Source organism: Pogoniulus pusillus, chromosome 13 (genome assembly GCF_015220805.1).
Source record: "Pogoniulus pusillus isolate bPogPus1 chromosome 13, bPogPus1.pri, whole genome shotgun sequence".
NCBI classification, from domain to species: Eukaryota; Metazoa; Chordata; class Aves; order Piciformes; family Lybiidae; genus Pogoniulus; species Pogoniulus pusillus.
The window spans coordinates 1,768,234-1,795,024 of NC_087276.1; the positions used below are offsets into that span (position 1 = coordinate 1,768,234).

Below are 26,791 nucleotides of genomic sequence, written 5' to 3' on the forward strand. Positions count from 1 at the left end.
TGCAGCAGCAGAAGTGTGGCCAGCAGGGCCAGAGAGGGGATTCTCCCCCTCTGCTCTGCTCTGCTGAGACCCCACCTGGAGTACTGCATCCAGTTCTGGAGCCTCTATGACAAAAGGGATGTGGAGATGCTGGAGAGTGTCCAGAGAAGGGCCAGGAGGATGCTCAGAGGCTGCAGCAGCTCTGCTGTGAGCAGAGACTGAAAGAGTTGGGGCTGTGCAGGCTGGAGCAGAGGAGGCTCCCAGGTGACCTTCTTGTGGCCTTCCAGCATCTGAAGTGGGCTACAAAAAACTGGGGAAAGACTTTTCAGGATATCAGGGAGGGACTTCTTAGGCTCTCAGGGAATGACAGGACTGGGGGGAATGGAGCAAAGCTGGAGGTAGGTAGGTTCAGGCTGGAGGGGAGGAGAAAGTTCTTCAGCATGAGAGTGGTGAGAGGCTGGACTGGGTTGCCCAGGGAGGTGGTTGAGGCCCCATGGCTGGAGGTGTTTCAGGCCAGGCTGGCTGAGGCTGTGGGCAGCCTGCTCTAGGGTAGGGTGTCCCTGGCCATGGCAGGGGGATTGGAACTGGCTGCTCCTTGTGGTCTCCTCCAACCCTGACCCACTCTGTGATTCTCTAATACAACATCAACAATCAGAAATATTCCATTTCAGGTTTGTACAGCAACTACTTTATTATTTTCAAATGCAAATGTTTGCATTGTTTGCTATTTTACAATTTTACAAACTAGGTATAAAAGACCATAAATAAATGACATAAGTTATGTGTACCTAAAATTCATGGAAGGGGGGTGGGGTGGGTGGAAATTACAAATTAAAACAAAATAGAAAAAATCTCTATATCTAACCCAGAGATCATTCAAATGCACGAACCAAGAAATGCTGTTAGATTCTTTTTCTTTTCAGTATGAACTAAAGTATAATATGCCTCATACATTCTAGTTTTAACCACAGTCCTTGCATATTCCAACATACTTGCAGTGATACAAAAAAATAAATGCACTCTCTTTTTATTTGTCAGATTAGTATTTCAGATTTTTTTTTCCCTTTTTTTTTCTCTTTTTTTTTTTCCTTTTTTTTTTTGTTTCTGGTTATGAAAATGTCACGTGAAAGAAAAATACTGCTTCTCAAGTCCTGTCTGCTGGTCACTCACCAGCCTTTTGTATTTTATACATATATATTTTTAATACATAAGATCCATCACAAAATTAGTACAGCAAGAAACCCAGACAAACATCAACCAGTGGTGTGTGAACAGGACAATGTCTTAACGAACAGAGGCTCAGCGTGTGAGGCAGTGCTGGTGATGACCTCTTCCCAAAGAGGAAGAGACACTCCAGCCTTCGCTTCCCTTCCATCCCCAGCTCCACCTGGAGCAGCCATCCTTGTTGGCACCTCACTCAGCATGACTATGCTTGGCCTTGGCCAACAGCGTGGTTGCCCTCCTGTCCCTTCAACTGACCCTGTCAGCATGGGCAGGAGTATGGTTAATGATGGACTTGGAGGGTCAGTGAGGAAGGACAAGAGGACGAAGCAGGAGCACCTTTGGGACACCACTTCACGACTCTCTCTGAGCACATCCAGTCTCTCCAGGTCTAGAGGAGCTGTCTTGTAGCAGTTTGCTGTGGTGTGGGTAGCATGGCCAGGAGGCAAGCAGAGAGCACGACCTGCCCCCTCCAAATACTCAGCACTGCATGCTCTCTGGGCTCTGGCACACTGCTGAACTGCTACATTAACAGGGAATTCTCCAATCACAGACAGCTTTTCTGGGTAGTATCAGGAAGTTCCAGCACTGTTCCTTGAGCCACGGAAGAAACTGGGCACTTCACCAGCTCCTCATCATCCACATGAGGAGCAGGACACATCTCACAATCCTCTTGCTGACTACTGTAACCTTACAAGTCTCACTGCATTTTTGTTCCTCACCTGTGCTGGGAGCAAACCAAGCATTTGGGTTCCTACAAGTCAATCACAGCTTGCACAGAACGAGGTGCTGCTGCAGATGGAAGAATTGCATATATTTGTTCGCATTCAACAAGTCTTCAAAAACCTCTTTTTGCAGGTGGAAAAAAAAAAGGCTACTTCAGAATTCAGTTTGGGGTTACCAGGGGATGGATGTGCAGGTGTTTGCTCCATCACCTTGCCACTGAGGAACTGGTTAGCTATGATTGTGAACAGGGCATCAGGATGAATAAATGCCACTTGGAAAAGTCTTTAGCACCCTTACGGATCCCCTGATCCACAACTCCAAAACTAACTGAAATTGCCCCGTCTCAGGCTGCAGAGCTACTCAGGAAGGTTGGTGTGGCAGATAAAAGGTACACTTCCAGATGCAGAAATCTGAACATCTTTTAACATGTGCGTTCTGGCTCCCGTTGCAGACATGAGCTACTGGCCTGCTCTCACATGACAGGGGACTCCTGCACTTCCAGAGGTGTTCCCAGCACATTCATAGGCAGCTCTGCAGAGGAGGTGACCGACAGGCAAACGCACGCACACGAGCACAGGTACGCACCTTTCTGAGGAGATACTCATCCATCACCCATTCAAGGAGAAGACCCCAAACATTTATCACTGCAATGGCACCTTTTGTGTAAAAAGTCACTTCAGTAACGGGTACAGGCAGCTCACAGGACCTGGGCTCTTCCCTGAGGCACCTGGCCTGGCGTCCATGGCAAGATGTGTAGTGCTCTGTCACCTGCACTCATCCGAGGTGCAGCAGTGACAGCAGGATGAGGAGAGAAAACAACAAAATATATAAATAAAACCCAAAATAGGAAGAGAAAGCAGAAGGGGAAGAAAAAACTCAATCCAGAAGTCTGTAGGGCTTTGACACAGTACATTCCTCAAATGACAACTGGGTGCTGAGTCTCAACGAGTTTGTTGTCTCACAATGAAGAAAAAAAATCAGAGTGGGTGGCACAGGAAAAAAAGAAAGTAAAAGTCACTCTCTCTTCAGGGACTGGTGAGTGTCAGCGTGTGGTTTCCAGAATCAGTGCTATGGAAGACACAACTGTGGATCCAGAAGGCTTCATATCTAGTCTGCGTTCCTCCATGGTCAGTATGGTCAATGGGGTGGGCCATGAAAGCAAAACTCAATTTCCCTGTGCAGAAAGCAAACACAAACATGTTAAACAACAAGCAGCCAGCCAGACATGCACCTTTCTGAATGGCTCCTCTTGGAAGGCCCAGCAGAAGTGCTGCTGGGTGCAGCCAGTCCCTTCTTGGCTGGTGCAATTGCTGTTTCATGTCAAAAGGAAAAACTTGAAGTCATCTCTGCACCAGCAAAGAGGTGACATGGCTGCAGGCTCACGGAATTAAACCTCTCCCCACAGGCTGGGGGAAGACTTCCTAAAGCTACAAGAGCTGGCTTGGGCCAGTGAGACAAAAAGAACCAGCAGCTGTCGAAGAGTGATAACCCCTTTGCCTTCCTTGCTCCTTTTTCTCCTTTTCTTTCCCTCACACTACTTCAAAGTCTTGCTTCCATTCCTATAGTAACCTACATACCTGTATTGAGGGACCTGAGACTGTTCAGCCCGGACAGAAGGAGGCTCAAGGGGAGACCTTCTCGTCTCCTAAACTCCCTTCTCATCTAAAACTACCTGAAAGGAGGTTGGAGTAGGGTGAGGGGCAGATTCCTCTCCCAAGGAACAAGCAATAGGACAAGAGGAAACATCCTCAATCTGGGCTAGGGGAGGTTTAAGTTGGACATTAGGAACAATTTCTTTACTGAAAGGGTTGTCAACCCCCAGAACAGGCTGCCCAGCAGAGTGGTACAATCTCCATCCATGGATGCAATTGAAAGCCTTGCAGATGTGGTGTTGAGAGACATGGCTTAGCAGTGAACTTGGCAGTGCCGGGTTAAGGGTTGGACTTGATGGATCCTAAAGGTCCCTTCAAACCAAAAATGATTCTATGATTTCTACATGTCACCTAGTTTGGTTTTTTTCACCTGCTCCCCCCTAGCAAAGCTCCAATTCCAGTGGCTGTCCCCTCACTGGCCATATTTTACCACAGGGAACGCAACCATCAAGAGAAGCCCGAGAACCTGCTGTCAGAGCTGCCATCATGATCCTCATGCTGTAGGGACCCAGTTTACCATTCCGTGTGGAAAACCTTGCAGTGTTGTGAATTACTGTTATTAAGCTCCAAGAAAGCAATTTTACAGACTGGCCAGAAAACTGACTGGTTTACTTGTACGTCAAAAGACCATCTCAGCACAACACAACGGATTCACAGCAAGAGGAAACCTGAATTATCTCTGCCCTTAAGAAGCAAAATAATTTTTGCTGCTGCAAGTCCAAGTGTCAGGTCTTTAAAATGAATGACTGCTGCTGATGTGGCCTGGCAAAGTGACACTAAAACCTGCTGCTTTAAGTCATTGTTCAAAAGAAATCTTACATTTCTTGAAATGGAAAAGCTTTTATAAGTAACGCTGCAGAAGAGTTTTTACTAAGCTGTCATGACTTGACAGGATCCAAATTTAGCATCTTATATTCTGAACAACTTGTTTGCTGAGAAAAGTTGGGAGTGAGGCAGAGTTAGTGGTTCAAATCAGCAACTTAGTGGTCAAAGTGAGAGAGAGTGACGGGAGTGACGACACAGTTAAGTGCGACTTGTCTGAGCGAGCTGCTTTGGGTTTAGAACAAGGGCAATTATTACTGACATAGAAAGCCACTAAATCACTTCTGAATTTGCTGTCAGGTACAGAGTGGGACCCAAATATTACAGACCAAAGAATCAGCCTTAGCACCATCCAAACATAAATGTGACCTTCCTGATAGTGTGCCTGGCTCAGCTGAAACACGATGTCTGTTCTAGAGAATTTGTCATGAAAATCCTCCTCCTACCCAGCACAGCACAAGTGGGCCTGATGCTGTCTTTTTATTAAGGTCATCTCATCACTTTGGTCCTTGAAATGCCTTCAAAAGGAATCTAATTTATAGACTCTGTTCAAAGGGAGTAATAAGTCTTCAATATCATACAACCATAGAAAGGTTTTGGTTGGAAGAGACCTTTAAGATTAATGCTGGGTTACCAGCACAGCCAGGTTATCACTAAGCCATGTCCTTCAGCACTACATCTGCATGGCTTTTAAATCCAGGCTCCAGGGTTGGGGACTCCAACATTTCCATGAGCAGCCTTTTCTAGGCCTTGACGACCCTTTCAGGGAAGAAATTGTTCCTGATGTCTAATCTAATCCTCCCCACGCACAACTCAGAAGTATTTCCTCTTGCCCTATTGCTTGTTCCTTAGGAGAAGAGACTGATCTCCATCTGACTCCAACCTTCTTTCAGGAAGTTGTGGAGAATGAGGTCTTCCTTCCCTCAGCCTCCTCCTCTCTAGGCTGAACAGCTCCAGCCCCCTCAGGCACTCCTCACAAGACTTGCTTTCTAGAGCCTTTACTAGCTTCATTGCCCTCCTTTGGACATCCTCCAGCACCTACCTCACTGTCTCTCAAGCCTAAATGTCTTCAGAGTTTTATCACATAAAGCTTTACACTATGTTGCTTAATGAGGACAACCACATTTTGCAACAGTCACCTCCAGTTAGGGGATGCTTTCACTCACCCTACTTTCCATCCATTTCTCAAAGGAGTTGGAGGGCAGCTTCTCAGGCAGGTCATGCTCCACCTTGTCTGCCACACTCGTAGAGGATGCTTAGACCTTTGCCAGGCAGGCTACACCTGGTCCTCACACCCTGATAATCCAGCTTGTGAGGCTGGTTTCAGAAGTGGTTCCCACAGCCGATGAGGCTGGATTGCCATGTCTGAAGCATAAACTGCTGTGTAACAGATCCATTACCATGCCTGGGACTCAAACTGGGCCAAACAGGCAACATCCACAATCCTTCTCCTATAAAACCCCTGGCACAGCCATCGACACTGATCTTTCAGCAACACAAAGAGAGGTTCTTCTGTTGTTCATGAGAGGACAGAAACAGTTCCTTGTTCTTGGTGGTTTTATGAGTAACTGCTCTTTACAAGTTTATTCTTACTTTCTATGTGATCCATATGTGGTTTGTTTTGTTGTTTTTTTTCCCAAAAAACAAGGGCATTCCTCCTGCTCTTGGTCTGAAATGCCTCCAAGCACTTTAGTCAAGCTCTTACCACTGAACTGAGCCTCAAGATGTACTCCTACAACTTGTCTGCATATCCTCCTGCTCTTGGTCTGAAATGCCTCCAAGCACTTTAGTCAAGCTCTTACCACTGAACTGAGCCTCAAGATGTACTCCTACAACTTGTCTGCATATCCTAGCATGGAACGTCTTGAGAGCAAAAGCAGGTTTTGAAACAGTGCCATTTTCACTAGCATCAAATAGAGCAAACAATGTGAAACATCAAGCAACTAGTATAGGAAACCAGCACAGGTTCAACAGAGGCCAACTGGGAACCCAAAACCCTACACACACTGCACTTCTGGGTTTTCTTTACCTCAGTGGTGATGAAACCCCAGCACAGTTTAAAGAATAAAGCACCATGAACATGTTGGGCTCTGTACTCCACTGACCTTCTTCGTGTGGCAAAGGGAACCCCCTCTTGAAAGAGAAAAGAAGTCTGACAGCTCCACAGACAGGATTGTCACTGCTGACTGCTGGCAAGATATTCACGAGGTGTCTTTAAGCAGTAGGCTTCAGCACAGCACACCACCAGCCAACAAGCTCCCCAGAAGTCCAGCTTTGCCCAACAATCCACGAGGTGGGTCCTTCCACGTCTCAAGCCCATAAGTGGGTACATCACTAACCGGCAGGCACTGATGAGCCACGTGATGTTCTCACTGAGGTTTCCACAAGGTATCGGCGATGCATCGAGTCTGCAAATAATATCCTAGGGTGAATTCTTCATTCCAGTGAACGATGCACAACGGTGGTTTCACCCACAAAGAAAACACTATGGTTGTAATCCTACAGGTCACAGGGAGAAGGGAAGTCGTTCTGGTTTTGTTTTGTTCTAAGCACAGTATCTGGCACCAAACATAGCATCAAAACTCGAACGTGACTTTATATTTATATAGATACAGGTATTTTACACATCGTCGATCAACAGAGAAGCATGTTCCAAGAAACAATTTGTTCCAGGTCTGGTTTCAAATGACAGCTTTGTCATTTTCTGGAGGCCCCCCGCTCCCAACACACACGCTCGCTTTTCTACAATCTGTACATCAAGCAACGCTGCAGATCTTGATTTCGACGGGCGAGGAGACGAAGTAAGAAAAGTGCAGTTCTTCAATTAAAGTGCATGGATGAGGTAAACTAATTTCAGGAGTTTTGAGTTTATTCAGTGCCGGCTCAGACGGGAACCATCCTGCCGTGCATCTGTTGCATTTGGGTGCGCATCGCTTGAACGCTGCTCAGGATCTTGTTCTGGTGCGTGATGGCAGTGATGCCGATCCTTGCCAGGTCTCTGTGGAAAGCAAGAGAAGAAGCAGGGGGCTGAGAAACGTGGATCAGACACTGGCGCAGGGGAAAAAAATATTGAGTCAGCCCCAAGCGGCACAGCAAAAGCAAGGCAGATGTACAGAAATGTTTAATTAAATAAGTGAAGGCAGTGTGGAGGCATTTGAAAGCTCTCCTCCATCCAAATGAAAGGCATTCCAATCCTTTAATGAGTGCAATGATATGCAGCACAAAGCAAAAGAGGCCGATTAAATCCAGATTTACCAGTTTTTTGTTATATTGCTGAGTACTTACTCCTGGTTCATATGCACCACAGCCTCTAGGGTGGTATAGCCGGCAGCTGTGAAGTTATCCTTGTATCGCTCCATTTTGATGGCTTGGAGCCAGTCACCAACAGAAACAACTGCCGAGAACTCTGGGGAGCTGGGATCCAGGAGGGCTGTGCTGGGTCTGGGTGCCAAACAGGAAAAAGAGAGAAAAGTGGTGTCATCTGGGTCAGGAGTCACAGATCAGCGTGTGGTCACTGCAACTACCCTCAATGACTGGGCAGCATAAGGGCGAGATGTCGTGCCCAGTGAAACCAGCGGGAGGGTCAGCACAGCAGCCTACATCACTGCAACAAACTGAGTGAAACCACGGAATCTCAGAATGGGGGGGTTGGAAGTGACAGCAGGGTCACTCAGAGCAGCCTGCCCAGGATTGCAATGTCCAGGCAGGCTTGGAATCTCTCCAGAGAATGAGACTCCACAACCTCTCTGGGCAGCCCTGTTCCAGTCTATGCCTCCTGCCTCTTGTCCTGCTGTCGGGCACCACTGAAAAGGGGCTGGCCCCATCCTCTTCACCCCCACACCTCATATATTGATAAGGGTTGAGAAGATCCCTCTCCTCAGTCTCCTCTTCTCCAGGCTAAACATCCCTAGGTCTCTCAGCTTTTCCTCATCACAGAGAAGCCTGACATCCCTTGTCATCTTTGTAGGATCCATTGGACTCTCTCCAGTATTTCCCTGTCTCAAGAGCAGGAGCCCCAGTAGTACTTCAGACATGGTCTCACTAGGGCAGAGCAGAGGGGGAGGAGAACCTCCCAAAAATACCAAGTAATAGGCCAATTTCTGCTAAGAATTAATTTGACCTTAGGTTTCTCTTTTTGCTTTCAGATCTAATTTGAACCACAATGCTGCTTACAATTTCCATCTCAGACAGAACCAAGTTCACAGAAAGCTCTTTTACTTCATGAGACAAAGAGGATGGCAGCGCTGGAAGGCGATCAGCCAGCTGGGTCTGAATCTCACCGGCAGCAATGCAAGACCTTGCCAATCCTGCATGTGTCAGACCTCAGCTCAGCAGCTATAGAAACACCGCTGAAGCCTGTGCCAAGGAGCTGGGAGCTCACAACCCGCCAGACTGGTTTGGAGGACAAAACTCAGGGCGGGTTCAGATAAATCCTGTTTCTAGCCAGGTTTGCAGGCAAGCTCGGTGTGTTTAATCAAACCCAGGACAGCAGGGAGTTAATCCCCTCTTTAATCAATCCATTCCTGACCCGTGCGTGTGCCAGGAGTGGCAGGAATCAGGCGAGCTTTGATCTTTGTTTGCACCGTGGAATGTGCTTCACATTTTCCCCTCACACAGATCTGCGAGTAATTATTTGCACAGAATTTGCTCCTCTTATTGGTATCTCAGTTTATGATTCCATGTATATTGTAAATCACAGGTGCATGAAACCATTGTAAAATCACTACTGCCTAACCAAAACAATTATCATTTAGCAATTTATGTGAGAACGCACATCATCAAAGATTAGGTGTGCAACAGCATCGTTATGGCTTGCCTGAGGCACGGAGTACGTGCTGCTACTACTTGGTACAACTCTTTCACCCTATTATCTAACGTAAGACCAATGATGGCAACCTAATTAGAGACAATTAAGCTTCACCTATAAAGTCAAATAATATATTCATAATGCTATAAGCAGATCTGAAAATCATATTCCACAGAGAAGAAGAAAGATCTATAAATACCCACGAACGTGAATTGACCTTGAACAGGCTATCAGCTCACACACATACACACAAAAGAATGACCTTGGACAGGCTATCAACTTCTGTAAAATCTATGTATTTTAAAAGAGCACCTGTAAATTGGAAATAAAGCAAGATGGAGGACTTCACACTACGATCCTGAAATCAAATTATCACAGCAGATCATACTGGGATTCTCACCATGTAAATTATTTAAGCCTCAAGGGTAGATACATTTTTACCAGGCTATCAGTGTGATTGAGGCAATCTAGAAGGTATCACAGAATCTCAGCATGGTGGTGGTTAGAAGGGACCCGTAAGAGAATTAGTCCAACTGCGCTGCTAAAACAGGGTCACCCACAGCAGGTTGCTTGGGATCACATTCAGGTGGGTTTGGAATCTCTCCAGAGAAGGCAGCCTGGTCCAGGGATCTAGCACAGTGATAGGAAAGCTTTTCCTCGTGTTCAGATGAAACCTCCTGCATTCCATTTTTGTGCCTATTGCCCCTTGTCCTGTTGCTGGGCACCACTAAAGAGTCTGGCTCCATCCTCTTGCTCCTCACTCCTTAGATACTGATCAGCATTGAGAAGGTCCACTCCCAGCCTTCTTTTCTCCAGGTGAAGCAACCCCAGGTCCTTCTGCTTTTCCCTGTCAAAGAGATGCTCCAGTCCCCACAGCATCTTTGTAGGATTTGCTGGACACTCTGTCCAGTAGTTCCCTGTCTCTCTTGAACTGAGGAACCCAGAACTGGACACGACACTCCAGAGGTGGCCTTCTAGGGCAGAGCAGAGGAGGAACCTTGTACCTTCCCATCTCTTGAAAGATCATTTCCCATTATCTTCCTCGTGTTTCTTTTCTTTTAATCCTTTTTCCATACTCACCGTAAGCAAATTTACCTGACACAGCAAAGTACGTTTGACAGAAACCGAACAAACCTGGTGTAAATTAGTACAGCTGCTCTTACTTCAGCGGCGTTTCACCACCTGAAACAAACCGCGATCTGTCCCAACAGAGACAGTCTGCTTTTACCCTGCAACTCTGGGAGTTTCCTTCCTACCACACTTCTTTTGCACGTCCCAGGTACACCACGCTCGGCAAGCAAAACAAAAGGCAGATGTAATGCAGGATCGGTGGAGACATGAACCTGGCTTTCCACAAAATTAAATTCAAATTCACATAAAAATTAATCCACACCTCCCCAATGCCCGCCAGGCGTTGGCTCTAATCCCAAAATGCTCATTTGCAAATCTTACACAAATCTAGCCTTTATAAAACCTGATGATGTACTTTTCCTGCAGAAAACCACACTGCTCCTCTTAGCCACACAGCATCAAGGCTGCCCATTCAAGCCCTTTCACGAGGAGGGAGAGGGAAAAGAGGCAGCAAACTCTGCCTTCGAACAGAGCATGCCTGCATCAGAACTTCTTTGGGATGTGCTTAAGACCATGCTGTAAAGCTGCTCAGCACTAGTGTGCTACAGCAACAGCTCTGATTGTTCAGTTTTACTCTCTCACAGAGCTAGGAGAACCTGGGGGGTCGAGCACTGTGCCAGCATGACCCCAGTGTCCTCCTGCACAGTGCAATGTCTGCTGTGCCACCTGGCTCTGCACGCTTTAATCCCACTGCTGCAGAGCTGGAGGTGACTTGCGGCTCTGCCTGTCACCTCCACTGTGCTGCCTCATACATCAGCATTACAGAAGCCCAGCTGACCTGGAGCTCTCGCTGCCTGTCCTCTTCAAGCTGTTGGGGTTGCGGATGAGTTTGTCCAGCATGTTGACGATCTGTCCAAATTTGGGCCTGTCACTGCGTTCCTTCTGCCAGCAGTCCAACATCAGCTGATGGAGAGCAATGGGGCAGTCCATCGGAGGTGGCAGCCGGTACCCTTCCTCAATGGCTTTAATAACCTACAAATGGCACAATTAGGAAGGCATTAGAGAACATCAGACACTACTCGCATCTACCATCTGAGTATCATTTGTCCTAGGGCGATCCAAAGTATGGAAACAAATCCACAATTATGTGAAACAACATGGAAAATTGCACTCAGACTCAGGCAGCTGGTGGTCTCAGAACTGTCATTTCTCCTCAGCAGTTCCAAAGTGAAAGGGTACAGCACCCAAAGCAGGCATCGGATACAGCAGGGCGATGCATGGGATACAGGGATGACAAAATAGCCCAGGCTGGAATTAAGCAACAGACCTCACTAGACTAAGGGTTAGAGAAACAATAGCTCCAAGAGCTCTACAGCTAGACTTTAATACCTGTCAGCCTGGGGTCTGATGTCTTCCAGTTGAAATTTTCTCCATCCAGATTGTCCCCACCTGGCCTAGCTCATCTCTGGCAGTACTAAGGGCTTTGTAGAGAACCTGTTCTTTTGCCATTGCAATACAGCAACGGGAACCCTTCTCTGCATCTTCAGCAAGGAAGTTCCACAAGTCCAGCACATCAGCCTAAGTATGAATTTCTTATTTCATAGAAACCAGCAAAATTCATAAGCTGAAGTAATTTCAGACCCTCCAAGAAGGGCTCCAGAGCTTTGATGATTTCCTAGCTCTCTCAGGAGAACAGGACATGGCCAAGACTCAACTCTGATATGACAGGGACATGACTCAGAAGTCTTCAGATCCTAATTAACCTATATGACTTGGCTGTCAGGAATCGCCATGAGACTAGAGACCAGGAGTGCACACAGAACGAACTGCGCTAAATTCCCCTGTTCTGGTCTTGTCCAATTAGTGGCTAAAATCCACTGGGAGGGCAGGGCAAGAGATATGCTTGTGCTATTCATTGATGACAAAGTGGCTCTCAATCCTCCAGAAAGGATGAAGAACCTTGTTTCTTTTGATTTAATAGACACCAAGAATAATTTGAACTCCACTTCTGATGTGTTGTGAAAAGCACTGCTCTTAGCACTGCTGAAAAGAGAAAATGCTGTGCCTATACCACGTACTAAAGAGAGGATGCTAACAGAGTGACGTTGGCTTTTGCTGCCCAGTTCAAGCCACCTATACGATGGTCCAGCACCATACAGCAGCCCAATACGCACTCCCTGCATTCATTGGATTGAGCTCTGCTGTGCTGCGTAGACACGTCTGACATAACAGAGACACATCTGGTGTTTTATTTTCTTGCTAAGACTTGATGACTTCCTGTTAGCAGAGGAAGGCAGGACTGGGTGCCAGAAGAGACATTTCACATCAGAAGGAAATTAAAATTACATCCCTCGTTCAGATTAAATGCCATCCCCATCCAGACAGCTCTGAAAGCGTTCAGCTCCACAGAAGGAAGCAGATGACTTGTAAAACGACTTAACCACTCCCATGACCATATATTCAGATTCACATTTTCTTTTGCCTTTATATGCTTGCAAATCCCCTGGGAAAAGAATTAGGGATAATCTATGTCTCATTTTCACTGCAGTTCTTCTTATTTTTTTCTTCCCCGTTTAATAAAAATTCTATTAGCAAAAGCTCTTATTAGCATTATTATTAAATACTCTTCTGCAAGAGCAGCCATTGTGCACGCTCCCTCTCGGAATCCACTGAAGTAGTCCAGATGGTACAGTTAAACAGGACATGCATAATTTAAGAATGGTCATTTAGTAAAGCTGCTTTTTAATGCCCTCAGGAGGCAGCAGTGCAATTGTCACTAGGATGCTCTGACTGATACACAGAATTGGATTTCACATAGAATCATAGAATCGTTTACGCTGGGAAAGACCTTTAAGAGCATCGAGGCTAATCATTAACCTGACACTACCAAGTCCGCTGCAAAACCACGTCCCTCAGCACCACATCTACAAGTCTTTTAAATCCCTCCAGGGATGATGACTCCAGCACTTCTCTGGGCAGTCTGTTCCAGGGCTTCACAATCCTTTTGGGGAAGAAATTTTTCCTAACGTCAAACCGAAACCTCCCCTGGTACAAGATGAAGCCATTTCCTCTCATTCTGTGACTTGCTACTTGGGAGAACAGAGCAACCCTCACATCACTCCACATTCTCTTCAGGGAGTTATAGAGAGTGAGAAGGTCACCCCTGAGTTTCCTTTTCTCCTGGCTGAACAATCCCCAGTCCCCTTAGCTGCTCCTCATAGGACTTGCTTTCTAGACCCTTTATCAGCTGTGTTGCCCTCTTCTGGATCTGCACCAATACCTCAATGTCCTTCTTGTAGAGAGGGGCCCAGAACTGAACAAAGTATATATCCTACTCCAGATATCCTATGAGAAATAAAATCATATATAAGAATTACAAGCCTACTGAAGGTTGAAAAATTAACCAGGAAGTCCCATTAAATTCAAGTGTTTCAATAAAGCTGAGATTTAATATCAACACTCAAATCTTTCCTCCCCTGACAGGATTATGACCTGCCAGTTTAAACAGATTCATTTCCCTTTCTTCCATTCTTCTTTCTTATTTTAATTGTTTATAATAATTTTCCTAAAGTTAAAAGAAAAGAAAGGAAAAAGGAGAAAGGATTACATAAAATCATAGAATCATTTTGGGTAGAAGAGACCTTGCAGATCATGCACAAGTGGCAGCCACTAACTGGAGAATCACTGACCATAATCCACAGCTGAAGTTTTCAGAGAGTCATAGAATCCAAGCATGGTAGGGTTTGGAAACCCTCTAGATGAGTCTAGATGGGGACCCTCTGGAGGTCATCTAGTCCAACTGTCCTGCTAAAGCAGGGTGACCCAGAACAGGTTGCCCAAGACTGTATTGTCCAGGTGGGTTTGGAATCTCTGCAGAGAAGGAGACTCCAAAACCTCTCTGGGCCAGCCTGGTCGAGAGCTCAAATACCCTCACAGGAGAGGAATTTTTCTCCTGTTAGATGGAATCTGTTGTTTTGGAACTGTGCCCATTGCCCCTTGTCCTGTCACTGGGCACCACTGAAAAGAGCCTGGACCCCACTCTCTTCACCCTCACCCTTTAGATATCAGTACTGATGAGATCCTCTGCTCTCAGTTTTCTCCAGCGGAAACAGCCCTGGGTCTCTCAGCCTTTTCTTATCACAGAGACACTTAAGTCCCCTCAGCATCTTTGTAGCATCCACTGGACTCTCTCCAGTAGTTCCCTGTCTCTCTTGAACTGGGGAGTCCAGACCTGGACATGATACTCCAGATGCAGCCTCACTAGGGAAGAGAACTCCCCATGACCTGCTGGGCACTCCCTTCTTAATGCTTCCCAGGATACCACTGGCCTTCCTGACCACAAAAGCACACTGCTGGGTCATGATGAACCAGCACTTCCAGGCCCTTCTCTGCTGAGCTGCTTTCCAGCAGGTCAGCCCCTAACTTCTAATGGTACATGGGTTTATTCCACCCCAGGTGCAGGACTCTATGCTTGTCCTTGTTGAACTTCATGAGCTTCCTCTCTGCCCAGTTCTCCAGTCTGTCCAGGTCACCTGGAAGACTTCAAGGAAATCTTAGTTCCAGAAAAGTTCTCTGGGCAAACAGTAATCTACCACCTATGATGGCATTCTGAAAACCCAAAGCACATGTCTTACGACCACACAGCAACAGGCACTGAAACACATCAGCAGACATCTGAGGACTAAGATAAAAGCGTGGGGGGAAAGGAAGAGAAAAGGAAGCTCAGAAGGAGACTCACATCTTGATTGGACATATCCCAGTAAGGTCTTTCTCCGTAGGACATGACTTCCCACATGACGATGCCATAGCTCCACACATCACTAGCTGATGTAAATTTTCTGTAGGCAATTGCCTCTGGTGCAGTCCATCTGATGGGGATCTTGCCACCCTGTCACGAATAAAAGAAACCACAGGCTTGTGAGTCACTGACCCACTAACGTGTGTGCCTGTCACTGTCCTACTCTGCCACTACAAACACGAAATGGTTTGCTGCCTGTAACTCCAGATCCTTCAAAGGGCACCCAGCTTCTCTTTTTCTTGCCATAGTCAGATGCAGTTAGGAGGCAAAGCTGCCCACCTGCTTTCTTTAGTTGCAAGGAGAAAAAACAACAAACTGTTAACTATTGTTAAATGTATTTTTATCAGCCCTCTAAGAGAGCTCTGCTCAGAGCTATGCTGAAGCATGAGAACGAGCCAGGGGTTTTACAAAGTATATACTACAGATGTAGTTGACAAAACAAATAAGCAGAGGCTGTTAGTCCCTGTTTCCTTGCCTGCCTGTCTGACCTGTTTAGCCTGTTTCAGAAAAACGGGATTACCAACGTTCTGCTTTTCAAAAAGGTAAAATAAAGAGAGGATGAACTGGGAAGATTTCTGAATGCTGTGATGTTTCCCATGGGCAGTATCCCAACTTCTGCCAGAGATGAGAGGAGGCGAGCGAGCCTCTGGGCTCTCCCAGTGCCTGGGGGAGGAGTTCAGCACCAGAGCAGGGTATGAGGCTGCTTTGATACCTGTTGGAGAGAGCTGTCTCTTGTTACCAAACTGTTTAAAGAAATGAACCCACTTGAGCAGCTGATTTGGGCCACTGAGGTCCTGCACTATTTCAAAAGGAACTCACTCCATCCTGTTTAGCTGATTTTGCTGTAGCTGAACGATCCCAGGCCTCAGATTTTGCCTTTTGTTTATGCTAATATGCAAGGTGTTTTTAATTGAGCTTTTGGTTTCCTGCAGTTCCATCTGGGGAACAACTTAGGCTGAACAAAGCTTTTTAGGTTTTTTTTTCATTTGCTTTTATGCATTTTTGGTTATGTTTATTTTGGTAGGTTCTTTCTCAGCAATATTCTGGATAGTTTTTATCCCTAAGTGAGTGCAGCGTGCGCATACTTAATGGTTTATTGTTCTAATCTCCCTCTCAAGTGTTTAATATGGACTGGTTCCAAAGGCGAGCGAAATCAAAGGGGTCCTTCTCCCGGCGTCTCTGGCGTTTGCATCAGGCCCTTTGTGAGGCAGGTTACAGCAGTATGTGCCTGTGTGGCTGTAGGGTGCTCTCACTTCAAAGAGTTACACTGGGAGCAGAATATATATATGTCTTTTTAAGAAGGATGCTTTAAAAGCTGCGTTCTATCATGTCATCTCTGCTTATGAAAAAGCTCTGCTCCCCTTTCAGACACAGATGCATGGACATTGTTTATACGTGGTTGTCATTCTAAAAATTGCCAATAAGCTCTTGTTATTTAGCTGCTCAAGTACTGTGGAGCTCATCCAAATTTTCCTGATCCTTCATTACTGATACCAGATGAAGACAATGTGCTGTAAAGCAAATGTCATTGATTCCCTGCAGTTTACTCTTGAGAGCAAACATAATACTATATCTCCACTCACTACATTCAAAAGGAAGCTTTTCAATCATGTCTGTCTTGCCCTTGGGTGTTTGTCTAAACTTTGATTTCCCTGACTACAGCTTTTCAAACCTCTGCTTCTGCTCCTTCCACTTGCCACCCTGATGAGAAACACCAAGGCTGGCCAGCGTTTAATACTACATGAGTCTATCCTCCCCTGTAATAAACTGTGAATCCATTAAAGGATGAGTGTTGGGATTAAACTGCAAGATCTGAGTGCTGCAAACAAACTCTGCACTAGGGAGAACAGATGGAGAATGGCAGATATTTTAAAATGAAGAAAATAAGCAATTAAAAAAGGAGACTTAGAAACTTCAATGCTTTTTTTCTTTGCCTGCATGTTAATTACAGAGGTGTTGGTACAAAGGCTGGTGTGATGGTGGGGATGCTGTTTTGTGGCCAGAAGTACCTGCATTAGTACTATTCCCCATGTAGCATACTAAAATGGCTTTCCCAAAACTAGTTAACAGTGGGGTGCTACAATATAGATGAAACAAGAAAGAAACAAAAAAAAATGGGAATGCAGACCAGAATCTTATCCCACTCAAATTGTTTAGGCCAAATTTGCTTTGTGATGGGCAAAACTGCATTTATCCTTTTTTTTTTTTCTTTTGTGGCTTATCTTGTCCCACTTGTGCCCTTAGTGGGACTTGGCACTAGGAAATCATTAAGCATGTCTGTAGACAGCAGAAGCAGTAGAAGTCTAAACTAATTTCTGGCATCGGATTCCTGTCATGGACTCCAAGACACTGAAGGAACCAGAGGAATAGAATCATAGAATCAATCAGGTTGGAAGAGATCTCCAAGCTCATCCAGTCCAATCTAGCATCCAGCCCTAGCCAGTCAACCAGACCATGGCACTAAGTGCCTCATACAGGCTTTTCTTGAACACCTCCAGAGAGGGCGACTCCACCCCAATACATGGGTCACATCCTCAGAGAAGAAATACTGATGCGGGCACTGCTATAGCAGTAACACTACATCAACTACAGTAGCCATGGAGGTGAGGCCAGTGTTCATTCTTTGGCAGTGATAATGGACTTTGCTTGGGACTGAGATTAGTTTAAAACAAACTCTTGTCAACTCCCACACAGGCAAACACAGCCATTAGGCAAGAGAATCATAGAATCATAGAATTAACCAGGGTGGAAGAGACCTCCAAAATCATCCAGCCCAACCTAGCACCCAGCCCTAGCCAGTCAACCAGACCATGGCACTAAGTGCCCCAGCCAGGCTTTTCTTGAACACCTCCAGGGACGGTGCCTCCACCACCTCCCTGGGCAGCCCATTCCAGTGCCAATCACTCTCTCTGTGAAGAACTTCCTCCTAACATCCAGCCTATACCTACCCTGACACAACTTGAGACTGTGTCCCCTTGTTCTATTGCTGCTTGCCTGGGAGAAGAGGCTACCCCCCACCTGGCTACAATGTCCCTTCAGAACACACTGGACATTTTCTTTCTCCCCTTACCCTTGTGGTATAAGCTGCTTCAGGGTCATCTTCCAGGACGCGGGACATGCCGAAGTCAGACACTTTGCAGACCAGGTTGCTGTTGACCAGTATGTTTCGAGCAGCTAGGTCCCGATGCACATAGCTCATGTCAGACAGATACTTCATTCCCGACCCAATGCCACGAAGCATCCCCACCAACTGGATGACTGTAAATCTGCCATCATTCTTCTGCATATGGGGAAAGGAAGAAAATCACAGAGCATTAAGCTGAAAGCTGCATTAGTGCCGTTGCTGGAACTGGCAAAAAAAATCTCTCTGGATTCCCATCTCCTCTCCAATAAAATGTGATGCTATTTCCTCGCTCTCCTGACTAGTGCCCATAATTCACCTGCAAAGTAAAAACGCAGAAGTCCTGTCACAGCTCCCAGTGATGCCATATCCAGTTCGCAATGCATCTGCTTTTAATGAGCCTGTAGCATCGCAGTGCTTTAGAAGTGGAGCAAATCACAACTGCCTCCATTACATGTGGGTTACTTAAGACCCTGCTACTTTAAACACCACATTTCTTCCATATCCTTTCACACTGATTTTGGTTTTCAAGAGGAGCAACACTAGAAAACAGAATTTCCCAAGTCCATACACAATTCCTTTAAAAAAGCTGAATTCTCAGTCTCACTCTGCACAAAAAAGAATCACAATGAAAATGAGAAAATGTCTCCCAGTACAAAATCTCCTTAGCTTATCACGAAGAAATCACCTACCCTGAGGAAGGCATCCAAGGACCCGTTCTCCATGTACTCAGTTATGATCATTACTGGTTTACCTAGAGTTCACAGAAAGAAAAACACAATTCCTTGATGAACGCTGATGTTAATGGGATAAAAATGGGCTGCACATGATTTTACTGCCAAGACACCTGGCTTACACAATCTAATTTAATTTGAAAAGCACCAAGCTTATGCCTCAGCTGTGGGGAGCAAGAGAAGAAATATTATAGGACAGCAACATTTCAAGGACTCCATCTGGAAGGTTAACCCTTTGGTTGACTCACTGACAAGATCTTTAACTAAGTGGCTCCTGTTCTCTAAGGAATACACCAACTGATAATTGAGAGTGAAGAGACAAAGATCTGCTCAAACTTGACAAAAATCTTTAGGGTAATTGAATTTCTTGCAGACTAGAAAGCCTTCCTCTTTCCAAATGGAATTTCAGAGTGCTTTGGTCTCTCTGCCTCCTTCAATGACCAACGCTTTAGGCAAATTAGGAGCTGTCAGCAGCCACAGGGGATTCCAAGATAACTATTCAAGAATGCAAAATTCAAGCTCAACTTGAATTCCTCTCAACTTTCTCTGTCCTGAATTTGTATCCTGTGTCTCTAGTTATTTATAAATGAGCCAAAGCCATTTGCCTTGTGAAGTCAACCAGAGGATAACTGATTCAATGTATGGTGTCACATGTAGGGCATACTGCTTCAGCAGCACTCAGCTTTCCATGATGCAATGCAGAGAGCTGAGCTAGGTATTCTGAAGAGAAATGTGATGTTATCAACATGGGGATGCTTCCTAAGTACCCTTTTGCCTAAACAACAGCAAATATGCAAATAACGCTTGATGTTGTCTTTAAGAGCTTTGCAAAGCCATCTGACACTGAAACTGCACACATTTTGGTACATACAAGGACTATCCATTGTTTCACGAGGTTAAACCACGCTGGATATTTCAGCACCTAGATATTTTCAGAAACAGGTCCAATATCATCTCCATTCAATAGATGAACAATGGAAGACGTAGAGAAGTGCTTATCAAAGGTCACATGGCTAAAGCCCAGTCCCAAGATGAGCACTGTTAAGCTCACCTGAAGCCAAGGGAGCCCCTGACAATCAGCACCAGGCTGGCAGGGCAACCCTTCCTCCTACTTCTGCTTCAGCTACAGGAGCTATAGAGTTTCTTTCTAAATAAATGGCAGTGTGCCAGAGAAACTCTGTTTTTGTACTTCCTGGAGCAGCTCTGAATAAGGGAATGCTATGGGGACAGAAGGGTTCAGTGGACAGGTCTTATTAACTGTAGACAGCTCAGTTCTGTCTTGGTATCAGAACTACTTGACTTTTCTTTGTTTCTGTTATCAGCCTTCTCCAGAACAATCAGCTATCAAAATTATTCTACCATGAAATGTTGCAGCACTGAAAGTTCCCCATATCATTTCTACCTCAAAATTGGTTTGTGTTTTTTTGACCAAGATGCTTTTCCTTTGCCCTTGATCTCTGGTTTTGGAGCAATTCTTTTATTAGAAAACATGCTATAAGGAAAGACTGTATTAAAAATCTTACATCATTTCACTTAGGCCAAGAGCTATGTGTGATACATCACCTCTTTTACTCAGCGTTACTTGTTTCACATTTTCAGTCTCAACCTACACTTTTCAGGCCCTTTCCTACTCCTGCTTCTCCTTCCTTTCCTAACTGATACCAAAACTCTTTCCATTTTGCACCCATGCAAACTGACATATGCAAGAAATGCCTGCCTGGCACATGGGCCCTTTCTGATCTGTCTAAGATAAGTATTACACAAAGCAAACTGCTCTGGACGAAGGGCTGAGTGACCTTAGCTGTGTATCTGCACCCTTAAGGAAAGGGACATGATGAAACATCATTCTCCTTCTAATGCACTTTTGCAAGCATTCTTTGGTAGCAAGATGAAAAACTCTACCCAAATCTGCACGTCACTCTTTCATTTATCCTTTCCAGCCACGACCAGAACCTTTCCACTGAACAAATAGAGCTAAATGAGTTTTAATTAACCTCCCTCAATCAAAAGATACTATGTCAACGTAGAAAGGAGGAAAGGGAGACTCTTTCAGTGCATTAACATGTAATTTCATTACTCAGGCACTTCTTTAGCAGGGGAGGGGGATAGAGGAGAAGTTACCATCAGCGAGTCAATTATTAAAGTACTTGACTAGCAGCCAATAATCTATTCACGGCTTTTTGCTGCCTCTCTCAACCCCCAGCTCCACCACTATTTATCTCACATTTTAATTTTCAGTTTATTAAATGCATTCATTTATCACAGCACTCAGAAAACCTATGGAGAAATTAAGATAAATGCCTTCTTAAGTAGCCCTGTTTACCAAACACACCAGCTTGGAGGTAATGCAGCCAGCTTGCTGTGGAAGCATCACTGACTAGGAGCCCTGCAATGAAATGCTCTTGGGTCAGGCTACCAGCCCCTTGGTGAACACTTCCAATCATTTTCATTTAGTGACAACTGCATTATGCAAATGGAGACAGTCATTTATAACTGCTCAAGCTGGCAAGAGCGGATCCAGCTTCAGTGGGATTCGAACACAAGGATTCCCCTGTTGCCTTTCTTTTAGAGGTGCTAGAAAAATCACTGTGTGAACGTCACAGACTGGCCACAGCTTCCCCCTCTCTCTTTGTTACAATAATAAAAAGAGAATTAGACCTTCAAAACACCACTTCATTTAAGTTTTGAGGCAGGCCCTCAGTAGATGATGGCCAAACTACTCCAAATCTCTGTTTGCTCTAGTGGAACTGGTCTTTCAACCAAACAGCAACCTACTCTATAAGCCACTTTCAATGACTGTGGTAGAAAGCACAGACTAGGAGAGGGGAATGCAAATGGGTGTGGGTAAGACTTTCAGAAACACAAGTGGCAGGTCCCACCAACAGCCAGGTGGGACAGGGGCTTTGCTGTAGTACTGATGGATTTGGCAACCCTCTACAGGTTATAATTTGCTCTAGCCATGTTCTACTTTTTTATCTTTTCACCCACAGTTAATTTTAGTTCCTTGCTCTATGAATATGCTGCATTCATGTTCATCATGCACATCATCAGCCCCAGGTCGTCTCTGCAAACTGCAGCTCACAAGATCACTCTCTGCTTTCTTTGCTACCTGACTATGAGTTCCTACATCTAAAGGGGCTTTTAGCAGCAGGCTTTGCCTACATCCTACCTCAGGCAGACAGAAGTGGGACAACATCCACACCACTGTAGTGGTCCCCTATCAAGTCAGACCCAAGCGTGTCTGTCTCGCAGGTGTATTTTGAGTTCCAGCCTACAAACAGCACCCAGCAAGCACTGTTACTCTCTAAGGTGGGGTCCATGGCACAGTGAGCACAAACAGAATTAACACAAAACCCAAGCCCAAACAAACATAGATGAGCCAAGTAAGTTCAGCAGAGTGAAATTATCACACCTGTATGTCAGAGAAAACAAATAATTAAGTTTCACACTGAAATAGTCCATTTCATTTCAAAGGCTTGCGCCTTACATCTGTGCTTTGTACCTTAAACACATGACTCTCTGGTTTTGTTTTGGTATTTTTCCCCCAACCATTTAAAATTCTTTTCTCACCATCTGCTTCGGCCTATCCTGTAACAATCATCTCAGTCTAGCAAAGATGTGAAAGATGCTGCTTGGCATAGCAAGAAGCAGGGGGAGGGGGGAAGGGAAGCCAACCCTTGCAGTATTAATTCCCCCTACAAAATCTTGTACAAGCTGCCTACAGATAGAGTATCAGTTGAAACCATAAACCCATTTATAGCTGACAACAAGATTAATGACTTGTCCTGCACTGATTTCCTCCTATTAGCTATCAGTGGATCTGTTCCATCTGTCATTTCACAGGAGAGAGGGTAAAGAGAAAAAAACCCAGCACACACCACCAGAGACTTAATTTCTCAGTGACTTCTAAATTGGCCTTGTCAGGAAAATATCCTACTTACATTTAGTAACTACACCTTCCAAGTGGATGATATTGGGATGGTCAAATTGTCCCATGATGCTGGCCTCGCTCAGGAAGTCTCTCCTTTGTTTATCAGTGTATCCAGCTTTTAGAGTCTTAATAGCGACACAAATCTCCCTTTTTCCTGGTACTTTGAGGCGCCCACTGCATACTTCACCAAACTCTCCTTAAGGAAAAAGGCACAAGAATCCATGAACACAAAGCACAAACTGGTGTTGTCAAACTGTTTTGTCAGCTCCTCTGGGTGAACTGTCATACAAAGCTCAGAGGATCAGGCTGAGAGTCAGCGCTGTTCAGCCTGGAGAAGAGAAGGCTCCGGGGATAGCTCAGAGCAGCCTTGCAGCGTTTGAAGGGAGCCTACAGGATAGCTGGAGAGGGACTTGTTACAAAGGCATGCAGTGACAGGGTGGGAGGCAATGGCTTCAAACCTGAACAAGTCAGATTTAGATTAGATATTAGGCAGAATTTTTTCCCCATGAGGGTGGTGAGGCACTGGAACAGGTTGCCCAGAGAATTTCTGGAGGCTCCAATACTGGAAGTGTTCTGAGACAGGTTTGATGGTCCCTTGAGCAATCCAGTATAGCAGGAAGTGTCTCCGCCCATCACAAGGGGTTGGAACTAGATCTTTAAGGTCTCTTTTAACCCAAAACGTCCTGTGACTCTACAATCTCATGTTTTCTAGAAGGAAATGTAAACCTAGACTTAGAACTAAAAATGCAAAAGCTCTGGCACTTACCCACACCAATAACTTTTTCAATCTTTATGCAGGAGGCATCAATTTCTTTGGCAAATTCCCTCACAGCCTGGTTCGGATCCTCGTATGTAAAAGGATCCACATATGTTCTAACACCTGCAAGGCAGAAATGTTTGATTTGAAGTCGCTGATCTACATGCTGCTGAACACAGAACATATGAGACTGAAGCCATAATGATATGCAACAGCAAGGAAAGTGTACAATAAAGATACACTGTCAGCCAGGAATGGCTTGATGAAGAAAGGAAGGACTCGATGTACTTCCCCTCCAATGCAGTTATTTTCAATGTAAACATTTAGTATTTCCCAATGGTGATGTAAGGAACCAGGTTTTTGCCAACAAACGAGCTTCACAAATCACTGCCATCACTAGGAGGCCAACAGCCTGTATATGGACCTGTGAGACTAAACCACATCTCACTTCTCTTTGGGGAGCACAGGTCCTAGGTTTGGTGCCTGGATGACTCAGTAGGATTCAGTCTGGGGAAGGGGGAAGTAAAGCTCACATACTCTTTCCTTCAAGACTGACTCCAGCCCATCTGAAAACTGCTTTAGCAGAGTATTGTGGGGAAAAATCATGCTGAGGTATCACAAGCCAGGAACACACATCTTTCAGTGGAAAGGGACAAAAATCTGATGAACCTTTCTCTTGCCTGTCCCCTCAAAACTTTTTACCCAGGTGATTCTGTTTTCCTGGTTATTAAAGTACATAGTATTGAAGAAGGACGTTTGCAAGAGAGAAACCCAGAAATATATTCATCTCAAGAGGAATGTCATCCCTGATTTTCCAAGCATCACAACACGGCACATGTTTTATGAAGCAAATCAAAGAACCCAAGCAGTGCTGTCTCTTTTACCTTGGTTCAAATGTTTCTCTTCATCTGCCTCTTGCTTAGCCTTACTGTACTTGCTGCGCCTGTCAGAACAAAAGAGAGCATTTCAGTTCAGAACAAGTATCTTTGAGACAAGCTCAATCTTCTTGACCTGCTCAGACTTGAGCTGCTTGCACCTGCCATGACCTGTGCTCCGCAGCTTCCCTCCAACAGCCCGTGACACACCATGAACTTATCAGGAGACTTCCTGACTGCTCCTAAGTGTTACTGGCATCAACAAAACACAAATCTATTTGCATCTCAGCATTTAAAAAAAGACAGCTTGTGTTTTGGCTACTCTGTACTTGCAATCCAGTGTAAAAGGGGGTCAAATTGATTTTCAGCCCTATTTTACATAAGGATTTAAATGCTGCGACAGGGGTGTGCTGGTAGATTGATTTTCAAACATAATTAGGCAAATGCCAATAACAACCCACTTATGTAACTGCAAATTTAAAATGCCAACAAGTCTATTCATCCAGGATGGCAGCAAAAAAAACCCAGCCTTGATCATCAAAAATGCAGGCCCCAAGGATCCTAATTCTTTAATCATTGTATAATCAAAGAGGGCAAAGAACTCCTGACAGCAGAGCTCTTCTACTAACCCTCTCGATTGGAGACTATGGAGTATGTTCATTCTATAGATTATTATTTCTACACCTAAAGACACAATATTGGGCCTGTTCAACATGGAGAAGAGAGGGCTCCAGGAAGACCTTCCTGTGGCCTTCCAGGACTGAAAGGGGTTAATTAGAAAGATGATGGCTCTAACCTAAAAGCCTTGAAATGTTCCAGTTCTGGTGAGACAGAGGGCTTTAAGTAACCTGGTCTAGTTGAAGATGCCTCTGCTCACTACAGGGAGGTTGAACATGATGACCTTTAAAGGCACCTTCCCACCCAAACCATTCTATGGTTCTGTGATACTGTAGCCATCTACACTGGGACTCAAAGTTCCCTATTACCTAATGGTATGAAGATGCAGATGGATTTGGGCTTTTACCCATCACTCACTGGCAGTTCAGAACCACACATAAGAACAGACACTGCTGAAGAGAAGGGACTGGTGCTGTTTACTCATTATCTGCCTGTTCCTATGGAATTCCAAGTCTCCCAGCGTGTCAGACCCAACTCAGCTAACCAGCAAGAGTTTGGGCTGGAGTGAAGAAGAGAGATGGTAAAAGGAGATATCAATCTTGGAAAACAGGACTCAAGACTGGCACTGCCTGTAGCATGAAACCACTACATGGAATGGGGCAGGAGGTGCCCACCATGCCAGGAACACTGGGCTGAGACTGAGTTGATACCCAGAAAATAGTGAACGGGTAATGAAGGAAAAAGTTTGGGTGAGAGAAAGACCTCTCAGGAAACATGAGTTAAAGGGGCTCAAAAACTCAGGAAGAAAACTTATGACTGAGAGCCTCACTGGCAGCAAATTTTCCTGAGTCTCTCCATTCCCCTCCCTCCAGCAAAACCCTTCTGTCCTTTTAGCAAAAAAGCATCCAGCTTCCCTCTCTGTGCCTGGGGAGCAGCAGCTTCCCGTTGACACCAGCAGCCGTTTCCCAGCCCCTGCCTTCGCAGTCTGTTAGTGCTGCTGCTGAAAGCACTACACTGATAATAAAAACTATAAATTAACCATGAAACAGGAGGAAAATACATCTTGTTTGACAGGTGAAGACTACCTGATCTTTGAACCAAGCCCCAGAGCTCCCAACAACACCAAGAGGACTTGAATTCAGACACAAAAAGCAGGTACACATCCAAGCATAAACGGCTGGGAGCGTCTCTCTTGATGAAAGCCAATTAAACACAACTGGCTCCAAATCACACGAAGAGCATTATTAAAAACTACACTGGATCCAAACACCCATTTAAACCATTTGTTTGCCCCAGGCCTTACTGCTCTGCTATAACAGAGCTAAATAATATCCCTCTGACAATGAAAGGCTGAGAGATCTGGGGCTGTTTAGTCTGTGGAAGAGAAAACTGAGAGGGAATCTTCTCAACGCCTACCAACAGCTAAAGGGCAGAAGGCAACAGGATGGAGATCAGACTCTTTTCAGTGGTGCCCAGCAACATGACAAGGGGCAACAGGCACACACTGGAACTCAGAAGGCTCCATCTAAACATGTGGAAAAAGTTGTTTCCTCTGAGGGTGTTGGAGCACTGGAGCAGGCTGCCCAGAGTGGTTGAGAAGTCTCCTCTCTGAAGAGATTCCAAACCCACCTGAACATTGTGATCCTCAGCAACCTACTGTGGGTGGCCCCAATTTAGCA

General features: G+C 45.2%; 1 protein-coding gene across 1 annotated transcript in view; it reads right to left on the bottom strand.

Annotated features, from left to right (window-relative positions):
• Nucleotides 1-644: 644 nt before the first annotated feature.
• The window catches only part of EPHA4 (EPH receptor A4), a 132,949-nt gene continuing 106,802 nt past the window's right edge, over nt 645-26,791 (bottom strand). The window contains exons 9-18 of the mRNA XM_064152761.1: nt 24,504-24,562; nt 23,629-23,742; nt 22,873-23,058; nt 18,890-18,951; nt 18,147-18,356; nt 15,017-15,166; nt 11,117-11,310; nt 7,686-7,841; nt 6,506-7,398; nt 645-3,100 (exon numbers count right to left, since the gene is read on the bottom strand). Coding sequence (XP_064008831.1) covers nt 7,284-7,398; nt 7,686-7,841; nt 11,117-11,310; nt 15,017-15,166; nt 18,147-18,356; nt 18,890-18,951; nt 22,873-23,058; nt 23,629-23,742; nt 24,504-24,562 — 1,246 coding nt within the window. The 3' untranslated portion in view covers nt 645-3,100; nt 6,506-7,283. The remainder of the gene's footprint in view (nt 3,101-6,505; nt 7,399-7,685; nt 7,842-11,116; nt 11,311-15,016; nt 15,167-18,146; nt 18,357-18,889; nt 18,952-22,872; nt 23,059-23,628; nt 23,743-24,503; nt 24,563-26,791) is intronic.